The 19,042-nt window shown below is 44.4% G+C and overlaps 2 protein-coding genes across 7 annotated transcripts in view; both read right to left on the bottom strand.

Moving 5' to 3' along the window:
- The window catches only part of ARHGEF9 (Cdc42 guanine nucleotide exchange factor 9), a 262,693-nt gene that overhangs the window by 47,621 nt on the left and 196,030 nt on the right, over positions 1–19,042 (bottom strand). For all 6 annotated transcript variants that reach the window (XM_087971959.1, XM_087971957.1, XM_087971956.1 and 3 more), the window contains 2 exons: positions 15,129–15,361; positions 6,683–6,812 (listed from right to left, as the gene is read on the bottom strand). In XM_087971959.1, coding sequence (XP_087828085.1) covers positions 6,683–6,812; positions 15,129–15,361 — 363 coding nt within the window. The remainder of the gene's footprint in view (positions 1–6,682; positions 6,813–15,128; positions 15,362–19,042) is intronic.
- The window catches only part of LOC148129729 (uncharacterized), a 131,267-nt gene that overhangs the window by 33,259 nt on the left and 78,966 nt on the right, over positions 1–19,042 (bottom strand). The window contains exons 5-6 of the mRNA XM_087971963.1: positions 15,129–15,361; positions 6,683–6,812 (exon numbers count right to left, since the gene is read on the bottom strand). The gene's annotated coding sequence lies outside the window, so the exon portion shown is untranslated. The remainder of the gene's footprint in view (positions 1–6,682; positions 6,813–15,128; positions 15,362–19,042) is intronic.

Genomic DNA, 19,042 nt, shown 5'->3' with positions numbered 1-19,042 from the left:
TCCGACCCACCGGCAATTTTGCATCGGGCAACAAGTCGATTGGACAGTCATACACCCGATGCAAAAGCAACTGATCCGCCTCCTTCTCCCCAAACACATCAGCAAAGTCCACCAACTCCGCAGGTAGATCCAGATCCATGGGCGTAGCCACACTCCCTGCACAGGAGCACAAGCAATGGTTGGCACACTTCCTATCAAGGAACTGCACAGCTCCAGACGACCAGACAATCTGTGGATCATGGGCCTGTAACCACTCCAAACCCAGCACCACCAGAAAATGAGGCACTGCGGCAACGTAAAACACAGTTTCCTCCACATGCTGCCCAATACACATGCAAAGGGGTTTTGTTGCAGCAACCACAGGTCCCGAACAAAGGGGCCGACCATTAATCGTCTCCACCATTACTGGTGGGGATACCTGTTGCTGAGGAATGAACCACTGCTTGACAAAATGAGCATCCATGAATCCTGTCGCCCCTGAGTCAACCAAAGCTGGGATCTCCACCGCTCCCACACCAGGCACGAACACACTTGCTGGCAGCACAAGATGCTTCACCAATAGCGACTGTGGTGGAAATGTCAAAGATGTCAAAGGTGGCAAGGGTGCCAAAGTTGGTGAAGATGGCGGCCTATGGACTTTACACCCCGACCTGCAGATCCCTGTAGGCCGAGCAATGCTCATTTCCCGCCACTGCAGGTATCGCTGCTGTGGATGTCTTAACAGGACACTTGGCCACAAAATGGCATCGATTGCCACAATAGAGGCAAAAACCATCATGATGACATCTATTCTTTTCTACTTGAGTCAGACAAGGGCGGCCGGCCCCCAACTGCATGGGTTCCTCCAAAGGCACTTCCACCAAGGGCGCCATCTTGCTGGAAACAGATACGGTCTCTGTCCGTCGTTGCACCCGTCACTGCTGAAGTCTAGCATCGATACGAAGACACAAATGCATGAGCTCCTGAAGGGTGTGAGGGTATTCAGTGTGCGCCAACTCATCCAGGAGCTCCAATGACAAATCCTCCTGGAACTGGTCTAATAGTGCTGCCTCATTCCATTGTACATCCTGAGCAACCACCCAAAAAACTAGCAATATAATCCATGAGTGAGCCACGTCCCTGCTTCAACTCTCTCAAACGTCTGTTTGCTGTTTGGCTTCGAACAGGGTCCTCAAACATGGCCAGAAAGTGATGGCAAAACTCGGTGTAATTGTCCAACTCCTGGTTGGGCTGGGTCAGCAGAGGCGTCTCCCCAATGTGCTGCAGAGCCTGACAACAAACTAATCAAAAACCCCACCTTATCTTGGTCAGTGGGAAAGTCCTCAGGCCGAAGGCTCATGTAAAGCTGGCACTGCCCAAAAAATGCTGGAAATTGGGCCAACGAACCACCAAATTTATCTGGCACTGCCACTGGGCATTTTTGGCATGGCCGGGCAGCTTGCATTTGTGCCACCTGTGCAGTCAAAAGAGCCACTTGCTGGGTTAACTGGGCAATCTCTGCTCTGAGGTGATCCATGGTCACCCCACAAAAAGCAAAAATAAGTTTGGCTGGAGTCAAAATGTGATGACCCGTAGTCTCTCAAAATAACCCAAACCCCAAAACATATATTAAAGTCCGGTAAGGCCTTCAACTTAACTTCACCGTTTTATTAGGCACAGTTTAAAGTCACAAAAGTAAATAATGAGGCAAACAGAAAACCAAAACAAACCGCATTGATGAGAGTTCCGAAGCAAGCCAAGATAACTAATCATAAACTCCAGGAAAATAACCGAGAAAAGTCCATGGGAAGAACGCCAGCAAAGATAAACCTCTTTCAAAGTAAACACTAAACTTGACTCTAGCAATTCTAACTGCGTAGTTACAAACTTATATACATCGCTCCCACCTGCAAGCCACGAGGAGGATCATGGTAATCTCCTCTTGAGTAGACCTCACTTTTCCCTGATCCTCTCCTCCCTGCGTGACCTAGGATGGATATGGGATGGGCCTGGGTCCTCCTCTGACTGCTCAGCCGGCCTCTGCCCTCCCCCAGCCTCCTCCACCACCTCTGGAGCCACACTCCCACTCCCTGTTGGCTGTTCCTCCTCTTCCTCAGAGTCAGTCTCCACCAGGGGCATGACAGACCCAAACATAATGATTAAATGTAAATAGTATAGTTCTTTCTTGCCAAATCCTAATTGCAATGAAATAATTTGCATTGTTCAGGAGAGATCTTTCCACAAATCCATTTCTCGTCTTAGGAGCTTTTAATATTGCCACGGTTGGGAACTGCTTTGTCCTAAGGCATACATTCCACTGTCCTTATTGGGAGAGTTCCAACCAAATCCACCCACTACTCTCATTTATGTTTGTTTTGAACCTGAAGATCTTTCTTTTAGGCCTCTTCTCCCTTTTGCACCTCAGTCACTGTTACAAACTGGATAAGGCTAACGGAAGATAAAAGTCAGAGCTGGGCATCCATTCTTGTCTTGGGAAGCAGACCCCATCTGGATACGCCAGCTGAAAATTTAATTTTCAAACCCTCAGATTAATGGGACCGTCTTGAACTCCAAGGCCTCTGTCCATACTGAATAGTGATACAAAGAGATTACATGTCTTATTCTGACTTCAGATTTTGAACATATTCACGCCCAAAGTGCTGTGAATTTGGGTGGACATAATTGGGTTATGATAACCCCAGAATTTGTCCAGATGTGGAGCATCAGCAACAATGGTCTGGAATGGAAGTCAGAGATAAAAATAGGAAAAACTGGCTTCTCAACAAGGGGGCAGGGGATGGGGGAACGTCTTCCATTCTGGTTTTCTTTTAATTTGTTCTATGAAAAGTCTGCCTTTGCCCGGAAGGTGTAAGGTCATCCTGCTATCAAGCAAACAGGATAAGGATGGACTATAACGAGATCATTCTAAGGAGATTGTGGGCATATATTTTAGGTAGGAAGGTATAACAGGACAGTAGATGCTTTCATATGGAAATCCAACACAATATGATAGAATGTAGTAAGGAACTGGATCCCCAGGAGGAAGGGGGTTTATTCCAGAGGAGCAAGAGGCAACTCAGTCCAGCGATCATGTGTGAGAGAAAGAGGGTGGAGACAGTCCCTACATAACAGCCCTTAGGAGTATATTGTAGATGCAGATAGTAGACTGGCAAAACGTTGTCTATGAGTCTGAAACAATAAAGAACTCAGCCTGGAAGGACTGCCAGGCGCCATTCTTGGTTTGAGGTCCACCACACAATTCCCTAAAAAGACAGAACTGCCATTGCAAAGAGACAACCTCCCTGACTGGGTTGCCCCAGTCCATTTCCAAGGCTGCTGCTGGGCCATCCCAAAACTGGGCCATCCCAAAATGAAAATTACTTATACCCACTTGCAACTGAACATTTTTTTAGAAGCTACAACTGTACCCTTATGCCCTAAAGCAGGGTACAACCTGGCACTTTAAGCATTTGTGACTTCATCTCCCAGACTCCTCAGCCAGCAAAGCTGGCTGAGGAATTCTGGGGAGTTGAAGTCCACAAGTCTTAAAGTTGCCAAGGTTGGACACCCTGCCCTAAAGCTACAACTATGCCCTAAAATTCCAGAGCCAAAATTATACTGAACTATTCCTGTTTCAGTGGAGAATTCTGGTTAATCTCCTCGTCTCCATTCATTTCCATAATGCAGCTGCTTCTTTTTCTCCCAGAAGTGGCTTCGATTGGTAGTTTTGAATTGTTAAATAAGGCAGGAGAAAGGGGGGGGGGGGACAGCTCTGCATAGTTGGATGGATGCCATAGCTCTAAAAACCAACCTCTCACAGTATTAATGATGACAGGACTAAAATAGTTATCGATCCAGACCAAAGGTCAACTTGCAACTTTCCATCTTCTCATGAATACTAAGTATCTCGGTACTATCCTTTTCTTAACCTAAGATGATATACAGTTGAGAGGTTTTTCCATTGTATTATTTAAAAAAAAGACTCTGGAGAGAATGCAGAGAACAACAAGAAGAATGGTTAGGGGCCTGGAGGCTAAAACATATGAAAAACGATTGCAGGAATTGGGTATATCTAGTCTAGTGAAAAGAAGGACCAGGGGCGACATGACAGCAGTGATCCAATATTTGAGGGCCTGCCCCAAAGAAGAGGGGAGTCAACCTACGTTCCAAAGTCCCAGAAGGCAGGACAAGAAGCAATGGAGGGAAACTAATCAAGGAGAGAAGCAACCTGGAACTAAGGAGATATTTCCTGATGGTGAGAACAATCAATCAGGGGGTTGGCTTGCCTTCATCACTTGGAGGCTTTAAGAAGAGATGGACAACCATTTATCTGAAATGGTGCAGGGTCTCCTGCATGTCCAGGGGTTTGGACTGGAGAACCTCCAAGGTCCCTTCCAACTATTATTCTCTGTTCTATGTTAGGTTAACCCTTTTTCCAAAGCACCCAAAGGCAAGGCAAGAAGCAACTGATGGAAAACTGATTGAGAAGCAATATAGAGCTAAGGAGAACACTTCCTACCAGTGAGGACAATGAACCAGTAGAATGGCTCGCCTCCAGGGCAAGGCCTGCAAGGTACCTTCCAACACTGTTCATTTGTTCTGTTTTGTTCTTACGGGGTATCTTACATTAGCTCCCTGCAAACAGCAGAAGGAAGCTAATGAATGTATGCCTGACTGTCTTGTTTAGTGCTGTTCCTTTAGAGAAGTAATAATCCATAATTAATTTGGTATAACTAGTCCTGTCCTCCTCTGTTTGTTCTCAAGTTATTCCATGTATCATGCTTCAGTGAATATCAAAGAGTCAACAAGGCTCTAAAAAGACCACAACCAAGATACCAAGTTCATCTCCATTAAGAAAATAATTCCTTATTTGCATTACAACATGCAAAGGAGTAAGGAAAGAACAGAAAGAAAAGAGAATTAATCATGTTCCCCTCCTCTCCTGCCTAAACTCCCCCTCCCACCAATTTAGGTTTCTCCCACCAATCCCCATCAATCACATCTCTTAATTTAAATTAAATAATTAATATATGCCAATTAGGTGGCCATGCACAACTAACAAATATCCAGACAAAATATTTCACATTAGTTTTAATTTATGTGTAGAACTTGAACAACAAAGCCACTACTCTTTTGCAATAAGGAATATCTGAAAGAAAATATTAGAAAATAAGATTTCACTTTAAAAAAAAACTATTTCAAGAATACATACACGGAGAAGATGTTTAGCGTAAGAATATTCTACAATTGGGGAGTGGAATATTATATTAAGTTCCTGGCTGATCGAAGCCTGATAAACACGTGATATTATGTACATATTAGAAGTATAATAAAAAAATAAAACAAAGGCAATTTTATCTCTCTGCAAATGAGACAGCTAATTTTGCCTGATACAGCATAGCTCTGATATATTCATTAAGCCATTTATTACACTAGCGTTAAGTAAAAATGTGTTGGGGAATGGATTGTGAGAATAAGATGTGATTTAACTCAGAAAATGTTTAATATGAGTTTAACCTGTACAGGATTTGTGTTTTATCTGGCTGACTGTGCAGTATACCACAATACAGGTAGTCCTTGACTTATAACTACAATTGAGCCCAAAATTTATGTTGCCAAGCAAGACGTTCGATAAGTAAGTTCTGCCCTATTTAACAACCTTTCTTGCCACTGTTGTTAAGTGAATCACAGCAGCTGTTAAGTTAGTTACATGTTTCTTAAGTGAATCTGACTTTCCCATTGACTTTGCTTGTCAGAAGGTCGCAAAAGGGGATCTCGTGACCCCCTAGGACAACCACATCATCAATGTCAGTCAGTTGCCAACGGTCTGAATTTTGATCACATGACCACAGGGATGCTCCAACGGACGTAAGTGTGAAAAATGGTCATCAGTCCCTTTTTTTCAGTGATGTAACTTTGAACAGTCACTAAATGAACTGTTGTAATTCAAGAACTACCTAATAATAAAAAATAAAAAATAAAAAACCATGGTACACAAGCCACAAAGACAGGCTTCTGAAAAGATGCTCTCAACCAAAAGCAAATAAAAACCAAATAAATCACTCAAGTCCAATTCTTAGCTTCTCCCCCTGGGAAAGAGTTATTAATAGTGTTATGACTAAGACAGCTGACCAAACAGAGCTTCTCCATTCATCTGCCTTCGTGGGAGTGTGGTAGGAATAAGAGGAGGAGGAGGAGATATCTCCTGTACAGCATTTAATTCCCGGGAAAAGGGAGACTCTAAATGCAACAACAATTTAGATAAATACGTGTGAAAGTCCAAGAAAGGAAATAGGAAAGAAACCCTAAGCGTTTTAATAGTAGTAGCTGTAACTAACCAAAGAGGGCGCTCATCCAACATCAGCGCATTGCAGGAGCTTCACACGCATCTGCCCAAGTTAACTTAATCACGGTGGACTCAATGGGGAAGGGTGGCCTTCAGCTAAAGAAACCCCTGAATTTCCTAATGAGCAACGCCACGCCCCCCCCCCCTCCAAATGTCTCTCATGCAGACATCAAAGCAACAGGGCTTGGAGAGGGTGGGTAAGCCATTCCCCAGTGAAAATGCAGGGCATAAATTGCCTATGCAAATAACTACATAAATCCCCAGAGGTCAGCTGTCAGGAAGTGAGTGCCTGATCTGCTCTGAAGTCTTGCACTGAGCCATAGGCAGAAGTGAAATATTGCAAGGAGGGCCACCTACCTCCCAATCCAGGACAGATGCCTGCCACTGAGCGATCTTGTCTATGTTCTCCAGTCTCCTCTTCCGCTCGTTGATCTGCTGGGTCACATTCCTCATGACAGCAAGCGCAGCGGCCACGTATCGGTAGTCACTGGGGAGAAAAAAGGGATGGAGGAAGAGCCTGTAAAATCACAGAAGTGATGGAACAATGGTGAGGTCGCCTGGGAACATGATGAGGTGCGCATGGAAAATTGAATCAAACCACCTAAGCCTAAGGGAGCCATTCCGGTAGGCAGAGGTTCTTTGGTGTCTCCCAAAGAAGTCTAGCCCTTCAAGTACAAAATTAAACCAGATTACAACAAGAATGATTAGGGAGCTGGAGAATGGCCACAGGAATTGGGTGTGTTTTGTCTAGTGCAAAGAAGGACCAGGGCTGCAGGATAGCACTGTGCCGATATTTGAGGGGCTCCTACAAAGACAAGATCAAACTATTTCCAAAGCGCTAAAAGGCAAGCCAAGAAACAACGATGGAAACTAACCAAGGAGGGGAGCAACTTAGGTGACAGCAATCAACCAATGGAACAGCTTGACTTCAGAAGTTGTAGGTGCTCCATTACTGAAGGCTTTCAAAAAGAGACTGGACAACCATTTATCTGGAATAGTACAGGGTTTCCTGCTCAAGCAAGGGATTGGACTAGACCTCCAAGATCTCTTCCAACTCCATTATTCTATGTTCTACTTTTTTTCACAAGAATTTTGCCCACTTTGCCTGATCTATGGTCTTTTCTTCATCCCATATGGTTGGCAAATTATCTTTGCACAGAAGTATGGACCCCTGAATTCCAGTTGAGAACTTCTTCACTAGAGCCAGCAAAGGCTGCACACTCCAATGGTTTGTCCTGCTAAAGAATCCTTAGTTATGGTTTCTTGAATAAACCATGCAATGGTGGCTAAGTGAGGTAGCAATTTAGCCAAAGGTCTGGAGGAACTTTCAGACAGATCTCAAACTCAATTCAGATGGGATACAATAAGCTCCTTTATGGTTGTAGAATTATGTTAGAATTATTCTGCAAGTTTTTCCATCGCTCCTGCTCTAATCAGATGACATTTGATGAATTTCTTCAACATATACAAAAATTGGTGACTTTCTCATGTGTAAGTATAGCATTAGTTTGTTTCAAAATCTTCAAGAATCTCCACACATATGTCCGGTCTTGAATTATGCAATCCCTTCCTTAGGGTGATATAAATTCCTTGACTTTCTCTACTCCTATTACTCTAAGCCTTTTCGTAGCAGGAAGTGTTAACAGCAAGGGAGTCTACAAGAGAGATGGAAAGCCATGTCATAAACACACACAGACAATGGTAGCATCCATTGCAAGCTCAAATGCACAACCTTAAAAAGCCCACAAGGAGAAACACTAAAGGAATTCTCATGGAGAATTGAGGCAATGAGCACCAATAGCCAGAGAAATAATCAAAGTCTGAGAAACAAGGTCCCTTGTCAGTCAATAAGTGTCACCAGCTTATCACCAGCTTATGAGATATTTTGGAGCCACAAGGAAACAATAACTACAAGTATGACACACAACCTTACTTTTTATATACATTGCTCACTATTATGTGAAACTGTCTTGCCTCGTCACGTTGCTGTCATGTGACATTTTGCAATGTTTTTCCCATTTGTGGAGCTGGGGAGGGTGGTATTTTTGAGCTTCTGGTACTGCGCTCCTGAAGGGGAATTATTTTCTATGGCTCATTCTATGACTACCCTACTCTACCCAGGAACCTATCGCCAGAGCTGCTCTGAAAGCAAAATCATCAGACCCAAAATGAAAACTAACATAACACAGAATGACATGGAATAGCAGAGTTGGAAGGGACCTTGGAGGTCCTTTAGTCCAGTGGTCCCCAACCTTTTTGTACCAGGGACCAGTTTCAAGCAGAAACACTTTTTCAAGGACCGGGGGATTCTATTTTCCATTCCCAAAACTTTATGTTTACCCTACAACTAGCATTAAAGACACCTGACTGCAGTCTCTCTAGTTCTAGGTCTTGCCCAGCTGTGTAGCTACAAAATTTCATGCAGATGTTTCTCTTATCTCTGTTTGGTGAAAACAGGAATTGAATGAGGAGCATTTAGTCAGTGTGTTTTCCCTAGGAAGCTCCTGTAGTCCTTGTTTAGGGATCATTCAGAGCTACGATGGACCTCTTAACATCCAGCCCAGGAAGAAACTGCTTCAAAGAAGCTGGGGGGGTGGCTTTTCCTGTCGCCGCAGCTCCTCCGAAGTGCCCGTTCACCCCCGCCCGCCCGCGCGCGGTTCAATCCACAGTGCTCCGTTCTGCCTGCCTGCCTGCCTGCCTGCCTGCGTTTCTGGTTGTTTCGGAGCAGCTTCGGCTGATAAAAAGAGGCGAATAGTTATTATTCTCAGCCGAAGCTGCTCCGAATCAACCAGAAACGAAGGCAGGCAGGCAGGCAGAACAGAGCACTGGATTGAACCGCACGCGGGCGGGCGGGTGGGGTGAACGGGCGCTTCGGAGGAGCTGCGGCGACAGGAAAAGCCACTTCCGGCTTCTTTGAAGCAGTTTCTTCCTGGGCTGGTGGAGGAGCGAGAGAGCGACTGAGAGAGGAACGAGGCGGGAGGAAACCGAAGCCGCTGAGCCGGAGAGCAGGACAGGCTTTGGTTGCTTCCTCCCTCCCCTTCTTTCATTTGTGTCCTTGATCCCTGATCCCAGCAGCATTCACCGAAGACGAAGAAAGCCGCCATTTTTTTTATTTTTTTTCTTTGCGGCCCGGTACAGAGTGCTCCACAGACCGGTACCGGTCCGCGGCCCGGTGGTTGGGGATCCCTGCCTTAGTCCAACCCCCTGCTCAGGCAGGAAACTGTATACCATTTCAAACAAATGGTGTCCAGTTTCTTCTTGAAAGCCTCCAATGATGAGTCATTCACCAGTTCTGAAAGCAAGGCATTCCACTGGTTGATTGTTCCCACCATTAGGAAATTTCTCTTTAGCAACTAGTAAATAACTTAGCAACTAGGAAGAGATGTGGGAGTTTCCAAGAAGTTTCCAAACACTGCCTTTCCGAGATGGGTTGGCCATTCCTCCTCTCACAACATTGACAAACACCTCAGCATTTCCAACAGAATCCCAACAGGGGAACCTGGGCAGAGAGAGCCTGTTACATTTCCCCATTCAAAGAACTGCTCATTTTAGCATGAGGGTTGGCTGTGGGCCTCCCACAAACACCTGGTGTGTTCCCACTCAGCATTATGTCAGAAAAATGCCACATCAGGTCCTGCCAAGAAAGTCCTTTGTTATTTCTGGCTGTGTTGCCACCACCTGAAGTGCTGTTGCACACAGAAGAGTGTGCTCCCTGAGTAGAAGGAGCAAGGGGAAGGAAGGGCGCAAGATTTATACAATCTGCATAGAAACCACTGTTCTTTCTTGTTCTCCCCCCCCCCCCACTGCACCCGCGCTTTGGTCTTTTCTTTCGTCTTTGTATTCTTTCCATCAGTGGGTGTTAGTTTTAATGTCCTCCTTAAAACTTTAAATAAAATTTATATCCCAAAGGTGCTTTTCCAAAAACCAACTGGACTTTCTGGTTGTTGTTTTTGTTGTTTTTTGAAAACGTTTCACTTCTCGTCCAAGTAGCTTCTTCATTTATTCAGAAGGGTTTTCACAGAAAAAAACCCAAGAGAGTCCAGCTGCCTTTTGGAAAAATCACCTTTGGGACAACCATGACCTGGATCGTTGGGAAACTCCATAGACAAATAAAATTTATGTTTTTTTTAATGTATTGAACGCACAGAGAGGCTGAAAGATAAGATGCAACAGAGATCATAACCAGCAGAAGTCGATGACTGGCTTCCTACAGCTCAAGTCCAACCAGGGTTTACAAATCACAGTTTCTACAGTCATATAACACAGAAAGTCACCCTGCTCCCCCAAATCACGCCATCAAGCTGAGTCCAGGTGGCGGAGTGGTTAAGGTTATGGAACATGAGTGGGAGATCGGAGTCAAAATCCTCTCTCAGCTATAGTGGGATTTCTATTGCTGGATTACTTGGGGCCAGTCAAGTTATTTTTGTGGGACGAAAAGGAATGCAGATGACCAGGCTGAGCCCAAGGGTGGGGTCAAAGCACCATCAGCCCTGAGTCCCTACACGCCCACAAGAGATCTAAGTCCAGCCCAGTAGTGCAGATTCTTGTACCGCAGAATTGTCTGAACCTTTCCGGCTTTGTCGACTGGTCAGGGCTGGGGAAGGGAGAGGGGATGGTTCTGCATGATTTGGCTAGCAAATGCACACATTTGTGCAAACAGCAGGCACGCACGTGGCTCGTGCAAGTGGAGCATGTGCTTCCCTGTTGCTCATGCCAGTGGCAATTCACACTCTCATCTTGACGCTTCCACGGCCTGGTTGTAAACAGCTCACAGCCCAGTAGTGGGCTAGGGCCTGGGGCTTGGGGACCCCTGCTAGAAAGAGCTTAAGCTTACAATAAAACTTTATACCCATTTGAACTGCCTGGATCTCCTGATTTCCCTGGTGCTGACAGATCCCTCCATAAGCTGTCTCAAGTTCTTGAAGAAAAGGTGGCTTGTAAAGCTCATCAACTGATCAATAAAATTGCTTAATGGAAGGGCTGGTTTCATGAAGCATCATCAGACAAGAGGCTGATTTCATGAAGCATCTACCCGACAGATCAGTCCACATATAGTTGGTCCTAAACATATGACCACAACCCGGATCAGAATTTCTGATGCTGAACAAGGTGGCTGTTAGGGGTGCTGCAGACAATTTGACCACATTTTTGCCACAGTTGTTGAGCAAATCACTAAAGTTACGTCCATCACTCAGTAATTAAAGGAATCTGGCTCCCCACTGATTTTTACATATTGGGAGCCATCTGGGAAGTGTTGCAAATAGTTTATGTCACTAAGCACCTGCACCTCTATAACTGTCTGGTTTGGTTCTGCAACCCAACAGGACAGACACAGACTCCAGAGAGGAATTAGGACTGCAGAAAAACAATGGCTACCAACCTGCCTTCCATGGAGGACCTGCATACTGCACGAGTCATAAAGAGGGCTGTGAAAATATTTACAGACCCCTCACATCCCAGACATAAACTGTTTCAACTCCTACCCTCAAAATGACGCTATAGAGCACCGCACACCAGAACACCTAGACACAAGAACAGTTTTTTCCATGAATGCCATCACTCTGCTAAACAAATAATTCCCTCAACACCGTTCAACTATTTACAAAGTGTACACTACTATTACTGTTAATCTTCTCACCACTCCTTATCACCCATCCCCTCCTACTTGTGATTGTAGGACTGTAACTTTGTCGCTTGTATCTTTATGATTTATATTGACTGTTTCCTAGTATGATTTGATTGCTGATTGTACCCTATGACTATCATTAAGTGTTCTATCTGATGATTCTTGACTGTTGACGAATGTATCTTTTCTTTTATGTGCACTGAGAGCATTTGCACCGAGACAAATTCCTTGTGTGTCCAATCACACTTGGCTAATAAAGAATTCTATTCTATTCTATTCTATTCTATTCTATTCTATTCTATTCTAAATTTCCTTATTCTATTCTATTCTATTCTATTCTATTCTATTCTATTCTATTCTATTCTATTCTAATTTCCTTATTCTATTCTATTCTATTCTATTCTATTCTATTCTTCTATTCTATTCTATTCTATTCTATTCTATTCTATTCTATTCTATTCTATTCTATTCTATACTATACTACACTACACTACACTACACTACACTACACTACACTACACTACACTACACTACACTACACTACTCTACACTACACTACTCTACACTACACTACACTACACTACACTACACTACACTACACTACACTACACTACACTACTCTACACTATACTATACTATACAGACAAGTGGCTGTCCAGGCTGTTCTTGAAAGCCTCCAGTGATGGAGCATCCACAACTTCTGAAGGCAAGCTAGTCCAGTCAGAGTGGACTGCTGACTGGGGCACAGAACAGAAGACAATCTAATCAGCTGATCTTCAGCTCTGACACACAAACACAGGCACACAAACACACACACACACACAGATACACACACACTGCCCAACAGCTGACTTTTGGAAATTGAGCCATCTCCCCTCCTACATTCTGGACGTCTAGATTTTAAACCAAGGAGATAACCTCTGCTTTTAGCATCCCTCTTTTCAATGGCAGGCACATATGCTCCCTGCCCTAGCTGCGTTCCCTCACTTTAAGGTTTTTTTTTTTAAATTTTTAGAGGTGTCATTTATGAATGGAGCTGCCCCCCCTCCCCCACTTTCCCCTCCCTTGCCATCCACTCATTAACAAAACAAACTTCTGCAGACAGAAGCCGACGGCTCCAGCTCAACGAGCAAATGACAGATGAGAAATGGCCAGGGATGTTTGCTGGGGCCGATGGATTAATACTATGGAACGGCTCCCTGGAGGGGAACTGTAGCTTTTCCTTAATGATTTCGTGGGAGGACGAGGCTCCTGGCCAAACAGGGCCAGGCTTACCCCGTGTTTCAAGGACCAGAAGTCTTGCTTTCCACCCAGATGGCATCTTGTAGAGTAAATTTAGATGGCTGGGAGATTAAAAAAGAAAAAGATTGCTAATGTGGTAGGGAAGAAAGAGACTCGCTTGCTGATGTCAGGAGGAGATTTCTGTGCCCACAAACAGCTACCTATCCAAAGGGAGGCCAAACTCTGAAATATAAATTAAACTGGAGGCAGTCCGTCTGCAAAAGAACCGCATCTTTACTTCCAAGAATGTCTCAAGGTGTTATTGAGATCCTGTCAGCATTTGCAGAAAATAATAACAGTAATTTAACAATTGGAAATGTATCTATCTGCTCAGAGAGGAATATCAGATTTGATGGAGGGAAAATTCTGGGGAGACAAAGAAAGTCTCTTTCTTTCTTTCTCTCCCTCACAAACATACACACACTCTGTGTCTGTGTCTGTGTCTGTGTCTGTGTCTGTGTCTGTGTCTGTGTGTGTGTGTGTGTGAGAGAGAGAGAGAGAGAGAGAGAGAGAGAGAGAGAGAGAGAGAGAGAGAGAGAGAGAGAGAGAGAGAGAGAGAGAGAGAGCTCAATGCTCTGAAAATGAAAGAAATAATTCAAGCGAATGACATTTATTTTACATGTCTCCTTATTAGATTGCTGACCATATGACCAAGCAGTTGGAAGCCAAAAAATCTCTCTAAAATTTAACATAGGTACCGAGAGTTTTCAACTTAAGACAGAAATTGGGACAGAATTTCTGGTACTAAGCAATGCAGTTGTAAAGCACAACCACATTGTTTAGTGACCATTCCTGCAGTCCTGGTTACCACAGTTAATTGAACCCCATGGGTCTTTAGGTGAGGTGATTTCCTGCCGGATTCCCACAACCAGTCAATGGGGAAGCCGGCAGGAAATTGCAGGTCCCTGGCTGGTAGGTGGGAAATTGCAGGTAGCTGCTGCAGGGAGGCTGCGTGAGAAGTGCCATGCAGCAGAAGGAAGATGCGCTAGGATGCAAAGGGTTGCATAAGGAACACTGCACCAGTCAGGGAATGTGTGCAGGGTTGCATGAGAGTGCATGAGAGGTGCAGATTGGGGAGGGGTGCAAGGAGATGCCTAAATGGCACCACAGGGTTGGGAAGGAAGTTTGTGAGAGGTGCCATGTAGGTCAGGGAGGATGTGAGGGGATGTGTGAGAAGTGCTGTGAAGATTGCAGGAGGCACCACATGGTCTGGAAGGGGATATGTAGGTGCAGCATGTGTCAGGAAGAGTGCACAGAGTGCCTGAATGGTTGCTGTGGCTTGACCAGAGGGGAGCTAGGGGAGGGTGCACAGCTGCAGAGGTTTACCCCAGTGATTGGTGACCTTCCATGTGGTTTCCCCATAAAGTCATGACAGACGCGTGCAAATGGTGATTATATGATTGCAGGTCCCTTGGCAATGGGTGGCAAGTATGGATGGGTTGCCAAGGAAGCAGACCACAGGGGTGCTAGGATAGCTGGAACTCACAATCCCCATTTGCTCAGCACCATCATAACTTCAAAGAGTTGCTGGCTGAATGGTCGCAGGTCAAGAACTACTAGTGTAAGACACTGTATTACATGCCTACAAACACTCTCTCTATTGTGGGTGTTGACTATAATTTGTCCTTCCGTTGCAAATTCTGTTTTATGTTGTTTCTGGAAAAGCACCGATCTGACCAAGGGAAAGTAAAATGAATGTTAGGGGGATCAACATATTACCTGACTGCCCTACAAAATATGGTACTAGCTCACGCTTAGCAATGAAAATCCCAGAGTCACCTTTTGGAAAGAAACGGCTTAAATGAAAAGAGTCCATCTCCAACAGTCCCAGAAGATCTCCCTGCTTTGTTGCTCCTCCCAGCCCTGAAGCCAACCCTACCTCCTACACACACCTACCTGTGATCCTGTGCAGTGTACTTGAGCAGTTCTGCAAGCTGCAGAGGGTACTTGCAGATCTTCTGGACAGGGGTCAACAGGAAACCATCTATGGCGATGTCGATCATCTGCTGCAAGAGACGGCAAGCTTCGAAGAAGTGCTGGTATCTGCCGTCCTTCATTAGTTTGGAAAGCTCCATGCATGCATCCAAGTGGTTATTACAGTACTCGGAGTAGATCCAGAATCCATCTTGCTACAGAGAGGAAAACAGAAAGGGAGGGTGAGATGTACCATAAAGAAATAGCTACAGGGCAGATTTCAATCACAACAAAGAAGTTGACAAAAATTGCAACTGGAAAAGGCCACCGGGACTATGATGTCCAACCCCATACCTAAAGCAGGAATCTAAATTGAAAGCATTCCTGACAAACAGCTTTCAAGCCTCTGCTTGAACATCCCCATGAATGAAAACCTGAAATCTTACTGGGTCTTTGGTCACTGTCAAGTTTCTTCTCTTGTTGGAATGGTTTTCCTAACGTTCAACCAGACACAGAATAACAGAGTTGGACCTTGGAGGTCTTCTAGTCCAGGGGTCCCCAACCACTGGTCCGCGGACCGGTACCGGTCCGTGGAACAAATCCTACCGGGCCGCTGGTTTGCTGGGCGCCGCCATCTTGTTTTGATGAAAAAGTGCTTCCGGTGAGCTTTTCCGGGTAGAAAGCTCACCGGAAGCACTTTTTCATCAAAACAAGATGGCGGCGCCCAGCTGATGCCGGTACCGGGCCGCGGCATAAAAAAGGTTGGGGACCACTGTTCTAGTCCAATCTCCTGCTTATGCTGGAGACCCTATATCATTCTGGACAAATAGCTATCCAACCTCTTCTTAAAAGCTTCCAGTGATGGATGACCCACAATTTCTGAAGGCAAGCTGTTCCACTGATGAATTGTTCGGTCAGGAAATTTCTCCTTAATTCTAGGTTGGATCTCTCTTTGATTAGTCCAACCCTCTGGAATCTCAGAAGGTTATGCCATATCCTACATTTAATGAGGGACAGAAGTTCTTTGACTAACCTTTTCAGCAACTCAAGAATGCTGTCATAATACCCTTCCATTACTTCTTCACTAGACTAAACATTTCCTGGATCCCACAATCTTTCCTCAAAGGGCTACGTTCCTAGTCCAGCGAGATTCAGTTCAATCTGAATCTGAAAGTATGGCACTCACAACTGAACACCGTCAATCAAGTGTCATCAAGAGATTCTCACGGTTGTCCCACAGTGCTTTTCCAAAAGGGAATTGGTCTTTCTTGGTTTTCTTTTCTTTTTCTGAAAACATTTCACTTCTCACCCAGGAAGCTTCATCAGTTCTAACTGATAGTGGGGAATGGAAGGGTTTATATTCTTTGCAGTCATCTGATTGTTAGCTCCCTGAGAGCCATAGAGGCCACTTTTAATCAGGATAACAGAGTTGGAAGGGATCTTGGAGGCCTTCTAGTCCAATCCCCTTCTCAAGCAGGATACTCTATAGCAGGGGTGTCCAACCTTGGCAACTTTAAGACTTGTGGACTTCAACTCCCAGAATTCCTCAGCCAGCTTTGCTGGCTGAGGAGTTCTGGGAGTTGAAGTCCACAAGTCTTAAAGTTGCCAAGGTTGGGCACCCCTGCTCTACAGCATTCCAGACAAGGGGCTGCACAATCTCTTCTTAAAAGCCTCCAGTGATGGAACACCCACAACTTCTGAAGGCAAGCTGTTCCTCTGGTTTATTATTCTGTCAGGACATTTCTCCATCCATTGGTTCTTGCCCTGCCTTCAGATGCTTTGGAGAACAGGTGGATTTTTCTTTGTGGCAGCCCCTGTGTCATTATCTGTATAAACTCTGAATCAAGTGACTCTAAAGATACCAGGCCATCTGACTTTTGTATGTATGGAGCAAATTGTATGCAAACTCCATGGGATTTTCATAAGAATCTAATATAGCAGTATTATAAATTCTGTTCCAGGATTACTAACTTTCTCTTGTCTGAGTATCCAGATAGAGTGCTGATGACAGGCGAATCTAAATGTCCATTTAAAAGAAAAGGAAAAGAAAGCTTAGCAAAATGCACTATGAATTAGCTAGCTCTGTTCAATATCAGGTGCTCAGATAAATCAGGGAACCAGAAAATATGATGGAAGAATAACTGGAGAGCCAGGCAGCAAAAAAACCCAAAACAAACCCAAGAAAGATAAAGTTGCCATCTTGGAGAAAGAAAAGTGTCCATAAATGACAAGTAAACTATCTGCCCTGCCTGATTTGGGAAAACCTGCCCTGAAAGGCAGACAGGCTGCTTTTTCCAAGGACAGAGATAACAAGAGGTTTCGGGGTTCTTTTGGTTGATCCTTGGCATGGTGGCAGGCTGAGCAACAGATGCTGCAGCACCCAATGAGATTCTTCTGCTGTGGCAGATTTAGGAGCATCTTCGAACCTTTTAAGTTCATCTGGATAGCAGCTTTATTGTGGAGCATCCCACCATCCACTGAGCCTTAAAACAGGCTGATAATGAAGGAAACTTTGAGCTATGGAAAAATCTGCAGGAGGAAGGTGTATTCTTGCCTTGAGGCGAAACTCCTGGAGCCCAGCCTGGAGGACCATCACATTTCTCTGGAACAAATAGTTCTTCACTTATAGCCATTTGTTTAATGACCATTCAACTGAAAAAAAATGAACTAACAGATGATAGATAGATTATAGATAGATAGATAGATAGATAGATAGATAGATAGATAGATAGATAGATAGATAGATAGATAGATAGATAGATATAGGTAGACATTTATTGCCATTTTTTATTGTGAGCACACTGGCATAGAATAGAATAGAATAGAATAGAATAGAATAGAATAGAATAGAATAGAATAGAATAGAATAGAATGGAATGGAATGGAATGGAATGGAATGGAATGGAATGGGATGGGATGGGATGGGATGGAATGGAATGGAATGGAAGGGAAGGGAAGGGAAGGGAAGGGAAGGGAGCAGAGCAGAGCAGAGCAGAGCAGAGTACAGCTGGAAGTCACTTTGGAGATATTCTAGTCCAGAAGGAGAATACCATTTCAGACAAAGGGCTGACCAGTCTCTTCTTGAAAACCTGCAGGGATGAAGCACTCACAACTTCTGGTGGCCAGCTGTTCCACTGGTTAGCTGTTCTCATTGTTCGGAAATTCCCCCTCAATTCCAGGTTGCTTCTCTCCTTGATTAGTTTCCATCCATTATTTCTTGTCCTGCCCTCGGGTGCTTTGGAGAATAGCTTGACTCCCTCCTCTTTGTGGCAGCCCCTCAAACACTGGAATATTGCTCTCATGTCACCCTCGTCCTCCTTTTCTTTAGACTAGCCAAACCCATATGGTTTAGTCTCCAGGCCTTTGATCGTCTTAGTTGCTCTTCTCTGAACTTTTTCCAATTTCATCAAACTTAAATTCTGTTGCCTGCTCTCAAAAATGTACACATACATAACACACACATACACATGCTATATATATACATAAATATATACCTGCCCACATACATACATACATACATACATACATACATACATACATACAGGTCTAGGTGTGTAAGATTAAGAACACAGACCCAGACCCCAAACTCGAAGCCAGACTAAAATCCAGAATGCTACATCATGGCCACAAACTCAGGATATCACATCAGAAAACTCAGGAAATTATACCACAAGAACTCAAGAAGTTGCAACACAGCAAATGACCCAGGATATCACAGCAATAAATCTCACAAGGTCATCACACAACCCATTACCCAAGCCATTACAACACAGGAGGCTAATGGAAAAGAGATCAAAACACAAACGACCCAGGAGATTACAACGCAGGACCCAGGATACCACAACAAAAGAACTCGCAAGCATATCACACAACCCATTACCCAAGCCATTAAAACA

This window comes from Notechis scutatus, chromosome 10 (genome assembly GCF_049901735.1).
Source record: "Notechis scutatus isolate UNSWTSFEM ecotype Mainland chromosome 10, rNotScu1.2, whole genome shotgun sequence".
In the NCBI taxonomy this organism is placed as follows: Eukaryota; Metazoa; Chordata; class Lepidosauria; order Squamata; family Elapidae; genus Notechis; species Notechis scutatus.
This window is presented reverse-complemented; position numbering and strand designations above follow the sequence as displayed.